Here is a 16,834-nt window from a genome sequence, read left to right as displayed (position 1 = left end):
TTTGGTGGTGCCCAGAACAGGTCCAAGTCCCACCCTCCCACCCCTGCCTTGTAAGCCGATATATATATATAATATAAAGTAATATATATATACTTTATTTATTTAAATAATACAAAAATGTGAGGGCTCTGGTGTGGGGCTGGTGATGAGGGGTTTGGGGTGTGGGAGGGGCTCAGGCAGAAGGTTGGGTGCAGGGGTGAGGGCTGTGCAGTGGGGCTGGCGGTGAGGGGTTCATGATGCAGAAGGGGGCTCAGGGATGGGCAGAGGGCTAGGGTGTGGGGGGATGAGGGCTCAGGCTGGGGATGAGGGGCTTGAGGTTTGGGAGGGTCTCAGGGCTAGGGCAGAAGGTTGGGGTGTGTGGGAGGGTGAGGGCTCTGGCTGGGGGTGCAGGCTCTGGGGTGGGGCGGGGCTGAAGGTGAGGAGTTTGGGGTGTAGGCAGGCTGCCCCAGGGCTGGGGTCAGAGAGGATGACACCCCCCAGCCCTCTCCCTGCCAGCAGCAGAGAGCTGTGGTGGAGGGGCCCTCCTCTCCCCCGGCAGCACACTAACCTCACACCACTGTCACTGCATGTGCTCCTAGGGCCCCTCTCAGGTCCAGGAAGCCCCCTCATCTCCCCTGTTGTGGGTGCCAAGGGGGAGGACTGCCATCACATGCACGCCTCCTCCCCTGCTGCTGCCCCTCGCTGTAGCCTCACTGGGGGTGGGGGATGGGGCTGCCCCTTCCCCAGCTTGGGGCAGGAGCGGTGACCGCAGGTGGGGGGGAGCCGTGCTGGTGGAGGGTCCTGCCGGAAAAGGGAAGGGTCTGGGGTGGAAGGGCAGGGGCAGGGGCAGCCTGCCCTGGCACTAGTGGATGGGGGTACTAGGACCCTGCAGCTGCAGTTGATGCTGGGAGCTAGCGGAGCAGAGCATAGCATGGAGCTGCAGGGCCGGGGGAGCCACCCACTTGAGGCCAGGATGCTCCAGGGCCCCGGGGGAGGTGCATGGGGGCGGCAGGAGGGTGGTTTGAGGATGAGGTTTTTTTGTCATTGTTGAGATTCAGGGACCATGGAGTAATTTCAGTAAAGAAAAGGGCAAAATTTTTGTTTAGGGAGATTTGATCATGGTTAATCTAAATATATCAGTTTAGACCCAGAGAGGAGCAGAAGAGTTTGGCTAGTAGGGATAACTGACTATTTTGGTTCCTCCGTCACTGGATTCATTCCAAGAGGCATGCAAAAAGGAATCCTAGGGGAAATGCATTCCAGCTAGTCAAGAGTTTACTTTCCCCTTCAAGCTTAATACTGCTGTGATTCATAATTTTAGCCATGATATATTTTAAGATGTAGTAAACATTTCGTTGTTTTTTTTTCCCTCAATGTATTTCAGAAAATACTTTGGAGAGAAGATTGGACTGTATTTTGCCTGGCTGGGAGTTTATACTCAAATGCTCATTCCTGCTTCCATTGTAGGGGTTATTGTGTTTCTGTATGGCTGTGCAACCGTGGATGAGAATATACCAAGGTAAAAAAAATATGCAAATGCTCACTTTTATTTCTTTACACATCCAAACGCCATTCAGAATCCAGGCTGTTATATATGTATGACACCAATGGTTAATTCAAGCTTTATGTTGGTGCTGAGTAGGGTTGGAGCAGTGAAATCTTCAATCCTACCTGGGACCAGGCCATCAGTTGGAATACTGGCCACAGCCCTTTTGCATCACTTATGCAGTGTGATAGAATCATTAGATCTTCATAAACACAGATGGTGGAGCCTCTCCCCTACCTTCCATCAGACTGCCTTCATAAAGTTCATTCACATCATCCATGGCATAGAGAGAATTCATACTGAATAGATTTCAAAAATGACAATGTGAGACTTAAGGAGCTTGATCTATTCAGTTTATCAAAGAGAAGTTTGGGAGGTAACTTGATCACTGTGTACAGGTATTTAGATGTGGAAAAGATATCTGATGGAGGGGCTTTTTATTCTTGGTGACAAAGATATAACAAGATCCAATGGCTGGAAGTCAGCTTTGAAATAAGATGTAATTTCCTAGCAGGGAGGATTATTAAACTTTGAACATCTTACCTGAGTGGTGGTGGACTCACCATCATTGTCTGGAGTCTTTAAAATGAGATAAAGCATATCTTTTTAGAAAGATATTTAAATTCAGCTTCTGGAAAAAAATCTGTCTGTGTCTGCAGGAAGTCACATGGGATGTAGGATGGTCGTAGTAGTCTCTTCTGGCCTTAGAGTCTGTGAATCCTGATGTTCATTTGTTCCCTTCATGGGCCTTGGAGAGAACAGGAAGCTCTCTCCATGCTCAAAACACTTGCAGCTCTGCTTCAAGATAATGATTATGAACAAATCTCATGCTTCAGGGATTCAGTCAGTCACCTGCAGGAGTCAAGAAGGATATTTTCCCCCAAAGCACAATTGGCCAGATGTATTTGGGGTGGGAGCAGGGGGCAGTCACCTTCTTCTGAAGAATCAGGCAGTGGCCACAGCTGGAGATAGGACACCAGACAGGGTGGACTAATACTCTGAAGAGACACAGAAAATCCTTTTTCTTAGAAGCTTGACTGCTGTATCTTGTTCACAAGCACAAGATCCAACTCATCACCACATTTGGGGTTGAAAAGGAATTTCCCTCCAAATCATATTGGCAGAGACCTAGCAGGTTTTCACCTTCCTTTGCAGCATGGAGCACAAATCACCTGCTAGGATCATCTGGGCAAATCTCACCTAATCAATTCCCTTCTATTTCAGGGGCCTCAATGTGTTGGTGGCACCTCAGTCTCTCCTGTTTTCTGCTTGTGGCACACAACAATTTAAACCCAAGTATTTGGGCTCAGTATAGGAGTAATAGGGTGAAATTTACTAGCCTGTGATATACAGGCAGACTAGATGATCTAATAGTCCCATCTGGCCTTAAACTCTATGAAATCTATGAAAAGGTGTACAAGGTACATGAATTCACCCTGTGCAGCCAGTCTTTCTCCTTTGCACAATTCCAGTATAAGCCCTGTCTCTCAGCATCAGGTTGAATTCCACACTTAGGCTGCAGTCATAAACACACAATGTGACTACTCAGGTGTATAAAGTTAATCATGTGTGTTTGCAGAATCAAGGCTTTAGTGAATACATGCGCCCCTATCAGATAATTTGACAAAGTTTTAACATCACTAAATTTTCTTAGCTGTTGGAGTAAAGATACAATTAATCGTAAAATAGAATGTCCATGCCAGCAATTTAAGAATCTAGGCAGCCTGGCTCTGGAACAATTATAATTTAGAACTGCTGCATCATAAAACTTCCATATGCCTGATCTGATTGATGTGAACTATTTCTGGCCATTGGAAATGAGAAAAGATTAGATTTCTGGGCATTCATTTTAGTTTGTCAGGTATAGTGGAAATATCAGTGCTGTAGGATATGTAAAATAAATTAAGATAATTGCATGATTTAGTACTGAACAACAGTTTTTCCTTCTGGTACTTGGTTGAAGCAACTAAAAACCCAAAATAAAATGCTACATATCTATGAAAGTGTAGTGTCATTAAGGCCTAGAGTTTGGCACACCAGGAAGCTAGTTACAACTCGCCATTCCTGGAACCAGCTCTACACCAGCCTCTGTCTGATGGACTGCATTAATATATGCTGTTTGGCGATGGGTCCCAAGTGTCTATCTGCCAGCCTGTGATTGCCAGAGCACAGTCAGCTTTGGCCACACCTCCTGCATGCTTCATCTATTTGAGCACTTTACACTTGATGGGTACTCTTCCACACCAGGGGAATCTCTAGCAGGGATCATTTGGCCTCTTTCTGTTCCCTTTTAATGCTCGAGCTATGCAAAGGGTTTGAAGCAGGTCTCAGGACTGAGCCCACAATATCCAGTACTTGGCAAAAATGCTATTTTATCAGTATTCTACCACCTTAATAATCTAATAGTGAATTGTTGTTATTAATACAGTGCCATAGGTGTGCATGACATTGTATAAGTATTCACAGTATTCATCTAAGAGTTTGTTCTCCACAGTAGAAAGATATATTTTGTTCTGTACGTATTTTATGTTCTCAGAAAGTAGAATCTGGAAAACAGCTGTGGGTAAAAAACAGATAGCATGTAGACAATATAGAAGGTCACAGTTAAGCTTATGATGAATCAGCACTTGCTTAGTTTTGAGTTTATATACACATAAATCTCCAGAGATGTGACAAAATAATCATGTGTGGCCCGTTGATGAGGTATGTGCTAAAAATAATTTATTTTAGCTCACTTGTTGACAGCAACTTTTCTGTCCTTTTTCATAATTGTAAATCAGATCGTTATATAAATTAATCTTAAAAGAACATTTAAAAAATTGTGTAACCAGAACACAGACGATATGTCTGTTATAAAGTAGTGGATAGTATCTACTGTGAACAACAAAGACAGCTCAAGAATACATATGTCTAAACTAAGTAATCTGGTCAAATTAGTAAAATCCAGGTGCCTGGTGTTTTTTAATTATACTATTTAGTTATTTATTGTACATTTTCAAAAAAGCTTCTAATTTTGCATTTCCAGTTTTGCTTCCATAATCTGTTTCATGTGAAAATGATAGAAATTTAGATATCAACCAGAAACAACGAGATCTGTGTCCACAAATCATGTAGTTGGATGTCCAGGGGAAATTTTCTGGTCTGATAGGGTTGCTTTGCATCACTCCAACTGCTGACAAGTTTAGCAGCCAGCATAGAAGCTACTCTGATATCCCCTTACCAGCCTCTAGCATAGGGGGGTTTTCTGTGTAGTGGGCTCATCTTCATGCCCCAGCTGCTAGAGTAATTGCTGGGAACCATAGGCAGTCATGCTTAAAGTAGAGCAGTTCTCTTTCTGCTGTACTTTATGCTGGCATTGGCACAGGTTGAAATCAATTTTGCCTATCACCCCACCAGTCCTATCCCTAGCTTAGCTCAGAAGGACTAGAGTATCTAGTCCCTAAACTCCATCACTTTTGCATGCTACTGATTGCACCTGCAATTGATTGTAGATGCAAAATTAGCATTTCAATTGAGGCACCTTAAAAAATGTGATGCTAAGATCCATGAATGTAGTAGTGGTCTAATGACAATTCTGAGATACTTTTTCTGATACCACACAGCAAACTTTAGACCAGACTGCCAGACAGTCTCTTTTCCCCAGTAAATGGAGTGCAGGTCAAAGCCAAAAACATTGGATCAATTTCATTTAATGTGCCTCTTCTAACATTGTTGCCTTGATCTGAGGTCACATATTCCTGATAGTGTAGTTCGAGAGACAGAGCTAAGTGAGGGGATCATCTTGAGGACAGTAGAGAGGAAGAACAGTTTTGTGATTAATGCACTGGAGATTGGAGTTCAGTTTCCAGGTCTGCCACAGACTGTGTGTGTGTCTCTCTCTCTGCCTCAGTTCCGCATGTGTATCAAATGGGGTTAATACTTATTTTTCTCCTATCTTTTTGTCTGCCTTTATTTACATTGTAAGCACTTCAGAACAGGCTCTCTCTCGCACTTTGTGTTTATACAGTGAATAGCATAAGACCTGATTAATTTCCTGTGATGTTAATGGAGAGACCCCTGTTGACCTGAATGGGAATTGGATCGGGCCTATAGTGGGATCCTGATGTCATTTGGGGCTTCTAGGACTGACCATAATACAAAATAAATAACAATACTAAGAAGAGGTTGAGAAGTGAGAAGAAATACAAAGGGAGCATTTGGCAGCCCTGCAAGTTGAATGTGCATTCAGTGACCGGGAGCATATGCAGAGGACAAATGTCTTATCAGAAGAGAGAACCTGTGCATGGCAGATGAAATGTATTAACCTTACCCTTTGCATTTACCTGTTGCTTTCCTCACAGTATGGAGATGTGTGATGAGAGAAACAATATCACCATGTGTCCTCTTTGTGATAATACATGCAGTTACTGGAAAATGAGCTCTTCCTGTGCCACTGCTCGAGCGAGTCACCTGTTTGACAACCCAGCAACTGTCTTCTTCTCTGTCTTTATGGCTCTGTGGGGTAAGAAATTTATGGCTTTGACGTGGGGTTTTTAATTCTCTTAAATACATGAGGGGAAAAAAAACAAAAACAAAAAAAGCGAAACCAGTATTTTTATGCTTGGACAGTTAATTATGTCAAGTTCCTTCCCACCCAGCCCCCTCCCCCTTCTTTCCAATGAAACTGTCCTCCCTAAATTTATATTCTGGACTGAAGGTTAAAATTCAAGCGGTTGCTCAGATGAATATAAAATGAAATTGTTAAGCGTATGTCATAAAACTTCTGCCTGGCATGTCTAGATTTCATTAAGAGGATTGCATAGCTTGCCAACAACATTTATTTAGAGCCAGCTTCCAAATTAGAACATTGCTGAAAAGATGTATAGAATATGTGGGGCAGAGAGGGGAAAGGGGAGCGTAATGGCCGTTCGTGTCTCAGAACAAAACATGACTGAGTCTTACTGTGCTCATAAATGCAATTAAGTTTATCAGGAAACAGGCCTGGACTAGTGGTCTGCACAGAGGACCATGAACCTGAAGCTGCTGCAATCTAATTATTTTTCGAATGCTGACTCCTCCTGAACTCTTGAGCAAGTTTCTCTGCTTCAGTTTCCACTTGTAAAATTGAGTTGTTAATATTAGCTGTCCCAGGGAAGTGTTGTGAGAATGAATTAGATAAAGTTTGTAAAGTGGTTAGGAGCACTATGTAAGTGCTAAACATTATTACTATTGTCTCAGCTAGATTTCCTAGTGTGGACAGTAGCCCAGATGGTATCAGAAATTGACAGGTACCCCTACTGTGTAGGGGTCTACACAGGAGATTTCTGTTGAAGAGAGATTCAGTGCTGAGGTAACCCAAGGACTTATTCCTTTAAGATAGAGAACTCAGTTAGTCAAGATCATTGTCACTGGTGGGAAGCACAAAGTAATAGTTTCCTTTTAGCTGGTTGGCTGAACAGAGAGAACTCCAATTTCTAACATTACTAATCTTTATAGGTGACATTCGCTTGCTGGTGGAGGTTTCAAGTAAGGCCCTTTTGGTTATGGAACCGTCACATTGGCCCTGGATGAGGGGGAATACCAATTAAGTGACTAATCACATCCTCTGCAAGTCATGAGGTTTCCATTAGATAGTCTGGAGTCACTTGTGTACAGAATTAATAAACCTTGCACGTAGGGAGCACAGACGAAGGCTAGCTACCATTCCAGCCCACAGGCTGCATTTCAGCCTCATAGCCTGCCTCCAGCTTGGGGGCGGGGGCGGGGATTCATTCCCAATATCCACCACATTGAATAGCCACAACGTCACTAGTGCATCACCAAAAGCAGCACAAGGAGATCTTTGCCTATGCAGGCTTTCATGTATGAGTAGTGATCTCCATTTTTTATACTCTATCTCATTTAGTTCTGAAAATACAACCCTAGTTTCCATTTACTGAGATGTATAGGGAACCATTTTTTTTATCAGCAGTAATTTAAGATAAGGTTAGTGTATCCTTCAAAATAAAGTAAGAACTTTGTTTTCCTGGCCACAGTCATCAATTTATAGAAGCTGCACTACCATCAGCTATGACTGAATATTCTATTCAATGTAAGGTAAGGTTGGAAGTGGAGTGGGTACCTACTATATGGTCCTGTTGAGAGTTGGTTTAAAATGCACTCATTAAACAGGTATAAGATAATCAAGAGGAAATCTGAAGAGGAGAGGTGCAGAATCTGTGGAGATGAGTGATCTGTTATCTTGAACAGCATCTTGTCATGTTACATATATTGAGAAATGTGATATAACCCGGAGCAGCATGCCAACCCATGTCAGAGACTTTAAATAGTCTGATTCTGTCATGTGGGTAATCAAATATCTACTTGCGCTCTCTCCCTCTCTCTCTCTCACTCTCTCTCTCTATGTGAATTGACAGGTACTCCAATTGGTCTGTGGCCTATTCAAATATATCAATGACATGGAAGATTGCCTGGGTTCCATTCCTTAGCAGAGTATATTAGTCCCCTCCACCCATTTTTTGGTAATTGAAGAGGCAATCTCTATTATTATGCAAAGTCAGAGTAAACAAACAACTTGGGGGGATGTTGGCAAAACACCTCCCCCACAACTGCTTGTGTATTTGGATTCTTGTATATCTTCCATCACCAGAGCATCTGAGAGCCTCACAGACATTTGTGAAGTTATTCTTTGGAGCAGGGAAGTATTGCCCCTGTTTTACAATGAAGAGCTGAGATATAAGGCGATCAAGGCCCCGATTTTCAAAAAGGATTTAAGCGTATGCCTAACTTAAACACTTGAATTTTTCCATTAACTTTAATAATACTACTTATATGCTTAAGTACCTCAAAGCAAGGCTTCAGGCCTGGATACATAAAGGTACATAGGCACCTAACCCCCAGAATTAGGCAGCTATGTACTGCTTTTAGATGCCACTGTGATCCACAAAATTCCCCTCTCAGCTGCCCATGTGTTTTAGAGTAAGGCAATAACACTACTGCCTATGTGAGAAAATTGATGTCGCTCAGGGGTATAACTATTCCACCCCCTTGAGTGACCTAAGTTTCACCAACGTAAGTTTTCATGTGCAAAGCACTATGTCGGCGGGAGAAATTCTCCTGGAGTCTCCAGGAATTAAAGATTAATCTTTAATTAAAGATTATGTCATGTGACGAAACCTCCAGGAATACATCCAACCAAAATACTCTAGGTACCCAGATGTCTATCTCTTACCCTAAGCCCCAGAGCAATCCACACCCAGGGGAAGATAGGCATTCATTCACCTAACTTGTCTGCTGGGCCTGATCCAGTAGGTGTGCTCAGAGGCTGCCACATAACTCCACACAAAATAACTGGGGGAAGGGAAGGTTTCTGATAAGCTTTAGCCCAGTGGTGAGGGTACTTACCTAGGAAGTGGGAAACCAAGGGCTCAAGTCCTCCCTCTGCCTGAGGGGGAGAAGGGTTTTGACCAGGGATCTGCCACCTCTCTAAGAGCCCTAACCACTGGTACTCTGATGTGGGATACTCTCCTGTTTAAGTTGTTCCACTTTAAATACATCATTGATTAATATTAATTGGGCTGGAGGAAAAGGGAGAATCACTGTGAATCCTAGTGGTTAGAGCACTAAGCGGTGAGGTGGCAGATCCCTCCTCCTCATCAGGCAGAGGGGAGTGGACTTGAACATGGGGTCTCCCACACCCCAGGTGAGTACCCTCACCACTGGGCTAAATGTTACAGGGGAGCTGTCCCCCACCCCAGCTGTTTTGTATGGAGTTGGGCAGCCTCTGACCACACCTACTGGATCAGGCCCTGCAGACAAGTTTGGCAGGGGAACCCTTATCTTTCCCCAGTTCATGTGTCACAAGCAGATATAGGCACCTCCCTGCGAGGAGTGGGCCTCAGGACATATCAACTATTCCACTGGCTCCTGGCCTAGGTTACTGGCTTTTGTGGATTGCATTCCTAGGCACCTATGTCTCCCCATTCATCGTATAGGAAGCCTAGGCACCTATCTCAGGCCTTGTGGACTACGGTGGTGTTCCTGTGATTATCTGGGTGCCTGAGACCCTGTGTGGATGTGGGACTAAGTGACTTCCACAACATCACACAGGAAATCTCTGGAAGGGATGAGAATGGAACCGCAATACCCTGAGTCACAGGATAGGGCCTTAGCTACAAGATCATCCTTCCTCTCGCACATGGCCACCCTGCCTGGCACCCACACAGTTGTTCCACATCTGCTACTGTTGCTACAAGCCAATAGCACGCTGTGCTTCCCAAACGCAGGGTTTTTCCCATACCATAACTTTGTTTCGGTGACTTACTGGTCTTTCTCATGACACCTCCAACACACATGCTGTAGTGCTGTGGAGACAAGAGTCCATTCATTAGTTATCAGTAAGTTTAAGATTTTGTCAGTTATTTTTAGTAAAGTCAGGGACAGGTCACGGGCAATAAACAAAAATTCACAGAAGCCCGTGACCTGTCCCTGACTTTTACTAAAAATACCTGTGACAAAATGGGGCTGAGCCCAAGCCCTACTGTGGGAAGAGAGCAGGAGGGTCCCCCCGCCGCCCAGGGCAGCTGACAGCTCCAGATTTCCCCACCACGTGCGGCAGCTGAGAGCTGCATAGGCGCCTGCAGTGGCTCAAGCTCCAGGGGGCCCCCCACCACCTATGGCTGTTGAGAGTTGTAAGGGGCCCTCCATCGCCTGCAGCGACTCAGAGATCTGGGGTTCCCCTGCTGCCCACGACAACTAGGAGCTGTGGGGATCCCCGCTACCCACAGCGGCTCAGAGCTCTGGGGCCAGCAGCTCTGGGTCCCCTCACCATCTGCAGCTGCTGAGATCCCCTCTGCTGTGGCTCAGAGCTTGGAGCTGCAGGGACCCTCTGCCACGCACAGCACCTGGGAGCTGCGGTTCCCCCATCTCTTAAATTAGCAATCTGACATTGATTTTCTGTCCCCTAAAAATAAGGCCTGAATTTGTGTGGTATGAAACCTCATCCAGAATCCCTCAAAATCCACCTCAAATAATGATCTAGAAAGCAGTCTACCAGAATCTTTGAGCTCAGTTTGTGTTTATGGGCACAGATGAAATGTGAAAATGCATATGTGTTTGGCAGAAAGTCATTCTTTCTTTGCTACTTCTTTGAACCTGCCGCAATCGGTTGGTGCTTCTCATATGAGCTAACAGATGGCTATATTTCAGATGTAATATTTTCATTTTACATTTTTCTAAGTTGATGCTGTAAAATGATTTCTGGTAACAGCATGAAGCAATGTGTCTTTCATTTTCTCACTATACGTGGAAACTACAGACCACAATGTAAGAACTCTCAGGGGCACAGAGAAGGGGCAGGGACTCAAGGGTTATATCACAGACTGTTTTAAGATATAATGATGATTTTACCAATTTACAGGAAGCATAAGATTTATAAAGGGGTTCCGTTGTAGGCTTTGTACGTGAGAATTTCACTTGGAGGACTGATGAACGCTAAAAGCACAGCCTGCTTCCAGTCACTCTTTTATCTATATTAGTCTCTCTCTCCCCCTCTCTGCCTCCAAGGTTTTACTGAATATCACGGTACATCTTGTTGAGCACATCTGTTAGTATTCACTGCAGAAGAATTCTCGGGGGGTTAGCCTTTCTCAATGGACTTGCTTTCATAATTACTTATTTACTGAACTGTGCTGGTTTGTTCCCAGCATTAAAATGTATGTCCTCTGAGAACTTCCTCCACCTCAAAGGCACATACACTGATAAAGAGCGGAAATTTGCTGCAACTCAAGAGTTGTTTTCACATTGCTCCTTTTTCCTGGGTCTACCCTGTTAAAAACAAAATGACTGCTGCACCGTGGATCCCCTTACAATGGCCATTAAAAAGCTCCCTATTTCCAACATTTATAAGGTTTGATCTGTATGCAGTTTTTGTATAACTATTTTGGATAGGGCTGTGATTATTTATTGAAACAGTTATACTAATACAACCTCTAGTGTGGACATATTTACATCAGTATAAAGGTGCCTTATACCAGCATAGCTTATTCTCCTTTATTCTCCTTCCCTAATGGGAATAACCTATAAGTACCTTTATACCATTATAACTGTGCCCACACTTGGGGATGGGGAAGAGGGGTGTCGTGCCACTTTAACTATACCAGTGTAGTTAGGGATCTCAACTGTTGTGTATGGATAAAGCTAATACTGTTCAGATTGCAAGGCAGCCATATAGAAATGATACCTGTAATATCATTACAGAGACAAATACTAGTTAATTTTGATTTGGGCACCTAACTCCCTGAGGTACCTTTGGAAAATCCCAGCCTTAATTGTGCACTTAACTATCCACTACCAGGAACAAACAAAGGTTTTGTGGGTATGTGAGAATGCATTTCTTTTGGCTCCCATAGTTAAAAGTTGGCTCCGAGAGTTTGGCCCTTAGTATTTACCAAGTACTCCTACTGAGGAATTCAGAATTCTCACTAACATAAATTTCCATTTACAATTTAATTATAAATTATTTAAAAAACAGCTCCTGAAATTAAACTGCCCTAAAAACTAGCCACCTTCTGTTCAAACCTAATGGAAGTTTAGGATGTGCCAGATATGCAAAATCAGACCCTTATGCATAATAGTTTTACTTATTAACATCTTGTAGATATCAGGCCAATTCTGCTCTCGGTTGTTCTCAGTGGAGATCCTCTGGATTTACACCAGGGTAACTGAGAATAAATTTGACCCAACACACCTAAGCACATACTTTAGACAAATTCTAACCCAGGCCAATTTGATTTTGAAGACCTTATAAATGATCCAAATAACTATGCTGTAACAAACTATTTTTAATTCCCAGCTGCCACTTTTATGGAACACTGGAAGAGAAAACAGATGCGTCTCAACTATAGATGGGATTTGACTGGGTTTGAAGAAGAGGAGGTTAGTTTTTAAGTTGGATTGGTTTGACTCCATTTCATGGTTTTGTTTTGTTACATTTTAACTTCAATAATTATACTGTAAATGGCGCTGTACTCTAAACTGTTAAGACTTTGCTTCATGGAATACTGCAAGATTTTTGCAGTAATTCCTTGGCGCAAAGGAAAATACTGTATGTGAACTATGTCTGAGTTTTTTATTGTGGGTGTATTGCTAGCACATCTTGTTACCATGGAAGCATAATTGTATATCTACAACACCCCTCACGCATGTGCACACACACACTTTTTAGAAAAAAAAATGTTAGGTCATACCTAGTAATGCAGGCCTGGAATATATAGCTCATACATAATTCCCTGACTCAAGAAAGGATATTAAAAGCAAAGAGACTTACTCTCCTCTTAGCTACTCTTCTATAAGTCAGGAATGGGTCTGTGAAAGTTATTAATGTTTACACCATTGTATAACCAGCATGAAGAATCAGGTTCTGAAAATGGCATAGTTGTTCCGTTCAAGTCAATGGGAAAAGCTCCCATAAACTTTAATGGTGCAGGATCACATTTTAATTAGGCAATTTTTGTGGAAAATACTCCAGGTACATTGGTATGGAGCATTGTGTAAAAATACTAGGACACAAATTTGGAGGTTGTCTTTGCTGTGTGTGCCAAAAGACATATTTGTGAGTGGTTAAAGATAGGAAGATCCAAGCAAAAGAGTTTGTTCTCTCGAGAGAGAGAGAGAGAGAGAGAGAGAGAGAGAGAGAGAGAGAGAGAGAGAGAGAGAGAGAGAGAGATGCTAAATATTAAAATGTTTATGGAATACAAGGAAAAGAGTCATTTTGAGGATCTGCATTTCAAAGCCCTTGATCCAAAGTCCACGGAAGGCAGTTGTAGTTTATCAGTGACTTCAATACATTTTGGATGAGACCCTAGCTGCACAATTCATTTGAGCATCTTTGGCGTACCCAAAACACCCACAGAAGATAAGGAGGAAAGTTTAGATTTATTCCATCTCAGGTTTTATGGGTTTTTTAGCAATAATATTTGGATTGAAATTGGAATTGAAGGCAGTGGGAGTTCTGAGTGGTAAATATTTTGGGCTTTATTCAGCCCAAAAAACCATTCAAAGCCATCACTCAGCTGTAGCTGTTCCACTAACTTCCATGAGAGTTGGACTGGGCCCTATATCTTTGTAAAGTTCATTTCTTGGGAGTTATGCCTGTAGTTCTTTTATTAAAAATATGGCTGCCTGTGCAATCTAGACATAGTGATTATATTCACAATAAATACTATTGTATTATGGGAATGTATTTTAGGAGACCTTTTATTAAACAATGTGTCATGCTACCTGGTGGGCCTGATATTATAATTCTACAAAAGCTTTTTTATTTTTAATTGAATTCTCAAAAGAAAGTTTGGTTTCTAGGGCCCCAGTCCTGGTAAGTGCTCCATGCAGGCATATCCTGTGCCAGAGCACTGCAGGATTGAGGCCTGCTATTTTACTGAATGACAATATGAGGATTTTTTTTTCTAGCTATTGTAAGACGACTGTCCTTTTATTTTTGGTATCTAATTGTTAGCATACATGAAAATGGAAAGGATTAACTGTATCTTTCCAACAGCTATCCCCTTTGTGAGTGCGTTTAGAGTTCTCTGCAGTAAAAACAATGTCTGACCAGAGACAGCAGCTGTTAATAAAATATATTTTACTCTTCACTTAATATGCTCCCGCTAGCTAATACAGCCCCTTGTTTAGCAGCACACTTACACTCTTAACTTTCCATTGACTTCAATTGGACTTAAGCAGATGCTTATATGCTTGCTGAATCAGGATCTCAGATGGCATCCAAAAATACTAAAATATTTAATCTTCTGTTGGGTACATTTATTCAGTAAACTCTTTCATGCAGTAATGTTAGTATATCTTCAATATGAAAACAAGAGCAGACTGATTTTTCCTGGTTGTGTCTGTCTATCCACTCTATCTATCATGTTGTTCCATGTGATTTAAAAATAAATAAATTCAGTGCAATTTGCAACAGTTCAATAATCATCTTTTTTTTGTTTGTTTTTTTGTGTTTTGTTTTTTTCTTTCTTTTCTGGTTTCCTGAAGGAGGCAGTCAAGGTTTGGAATTTTTTTAATTGCTCTACCTTTTTTATTACCTGTCTATCAGTGAAAGGTATCTTTTGATTTCACCTACTTCTTTTTTCCAGCATCTAATTTCCTTAAAGCTCCCACTACAGTGATTCTTTCTTTCCTTTTTTCCAGTGGTTGGACTTCTTTTTTTTCAAATCCATTCTATTTTTCCAATCAGTGCATTCTTGTGGGTACTTTTGGAATCCTTCAGCTGTCTCGTTCCTTCTATTTCGGGTTATTTTCCTAAATCTCCTCTTTTCATTGTATGTGGTTAGTCTAATATGCAGTGTCTGTTGCATTGCAGAGATGTACCTTTCTAGGGATGTTGCCGTAGGTATGAATAAATTTGGTATTAAAACTTGGCCCACCTGAGAGACTCATTGGCAACTTGCCAGTACCCCAAGAGCTGCACATATTTTGCCTAAATTATCGCAGATAACAGCTACCCTTCATGAAGCATGGTTCATAGAGATTATAGTTTGTAGAATGCAATGTTTCATCTTGATCCAAATGGCAATATCTCATATCAAGATGGGACATCACATGTTGTGATCTGTAGTCTCGGCAAGCTGCACTGTAAATCACAATGACCCAAGCTTGATCTGCACAGGGTTACAGTTGATATATTCTGTAGAGCTTTTTTCTGTTTCCTAAACATTTATTCCGTGAAATAGAATTTAGAATGATATAGTACTTCAAAGATTTTAGCTCCAACATGCTATCAACTTTACGGTAGTGATATGTATAGTAAATTAGAATTCCGTATGAGAAATGGGAAATTAGTAGGAACTGGACTTATCATTTGTTCATATATAGATGAACTAGGAAATAGATATAATTTCTTTACTATTAAATGTGACTTATTTCACAGGCTCATCCCAGGGCAGAATATGAAGCTAAAGTATTAGAAAAATCACTGAGAAAAGAATACATACATAAAAAGGTATGCTAAAAATATTTATGTATTTAACCACGGAAAATTCTTTGGTGAATAAATCCATTTACAGATGACTTGACCAAGGTGGCCAAGTTTGCAGATGATACTAAACTTCTCAAGATAGTTAAGACCAAAGCAGATTGTGAAGAACTTCAAAAAGATCTCACAAAACTAAGTGATTGGGCAACAAAATGGCAAATGAAATTTAATGTGGATAAATGTAAAGTAATGCACATTGGAAAAAATAACCCCAACTATACATACAACATGATGGGGGCTAATTTAGCTACAACGAGTCAAGAAAAAGATCTTGGCATCATCGTGGATAGTTCTCTGAAGATGTCCACGCAGTGTGCAGAGGCGGTCAAAAAAGCAAACAGGATGTTAGGAATCATTAAAAAGGGGATAGAGAATAAGACTGAGAATATATTATTGCCCTTATATAAATCCATGGTACGCCCACATCTCGAATACTGTGTACAGATGTGGTCTCCTCACCTCAAAAAAGATATTCTAGCACTAGAAAAGGTTCAGAAAAGGGCAACTAAAATGATTAGGGGTTTAGAGAGGGTCCCATACGAGGAAAGATTAAAGAGGCTAGGACTCTTCAGCTTGGAAAAGAGAAGATTAAGGGGGGACATGATAGAGGTATATAAAATCATGAGTGATGTTGAGAAAGTGGATAAGGAAAAGTTATTTACTTATTCCCATAATACAAGAACTAGGGGTCACCAAATGAAATTAATAGGCAGCAGGTTTAAAACAAATAAAAGGAAGTTCTTCTTCATGCAGCGCACAGTCAACTTGTGGAACTCCTTACCTGAGGAGGTTGTGAAGGCTAGGACTATAACAATGTTTAAAAGGGGACTGGATAAATTCAGGGTGGCTAAGTCCATAAATGGCTATTAGCCAGAATGGGTAAGAATGGTGTCCCTAGCCTCTGTTCGTCAGAGGATGGAGATGGATGGCAGGAGAGAGATCACTTGATCATTGCCTGTTAGATTCACTCCCTCTGGGGCACCTGGCATTGGCCACTGTCGGTAGACAGATACTGGGCTAGATGGACCTTTGGTCTGACCCGGTACGGCCTTTCTTATGTTCTTATGTTTGACCAAGATTTTGGAAACAAAAATAAACTTAAAGACACTGTTGTATATCACGTGTAAGCTTCCAAACATTTCTTTAACTGTTAATTGCATTTGCAGTAGCACATACATTTCATATATATAAAGCTTTTACGAATATAGAAATTAATTCAGTGTTTGGGTATAAGATGTATTTTAATAGAATTCTTCAACTATCATTTGAATTCTTATTAGGCTATG

The 16,834-nt window shown here is 41.7% G+C and overlaps 1 protein-coding gene across 1 annotated transcript in view; it reads left to right on the top strand.

Annotated features, from left to right (window-relative positions):
- Nucleotides 1-16,834, top strand: part of ANO1 (anoctamin 1) — a 120,422-nt gene that overhangs the window by 80,062 nt on the left and 23,526 nt on the right. Inside the window, exons 15-19 of the mRNA XM_045017022.1 lie at nucleotides 1,364-1,498; nucleotides 5,866-6,026; nucleotides 12,357-12,439; nucleotides 14,549-14,560; nucleotides 15,444-15,515. Coding sequence (XP_044872957.1) covers nucleotides 1,364-1,498; nucleotides 5,866-6,026; nucleotides 12,357-12,439; nucleotides 14,549-14,560; nucleotides 15,444-15,515 — 463 coding nt within the window. The remainder of the gene's footprint in view (nucleotides 1-1,363; nucleotides 1,499-5,865; nucleotides 6,027-12,356; nucleotides 12,440-14,548; nucleotides 14,561-15,443; nucleotides 15,516-16,834) is intronic.

Source organism: Mauremys mutica, chromosome 4 (genome assembly GCF_020497125.1).
Source record: "Mauremys mutica isolate MM-2020 ecotype Southern chromosome 4, ASM2049712v1, whole genome shotgun sequence".
Taxonomy (NCBI): Eukaryota; Metazoa; Chordata; order Testudines; family Geoemydidae; genus Mauremys; species Mauremys mutica.
The sequence above is the reverse complement of the archived record's forward strand: the minus strand, read 5'-3'. Positions and strand labels throughout refer to the sequence as shown.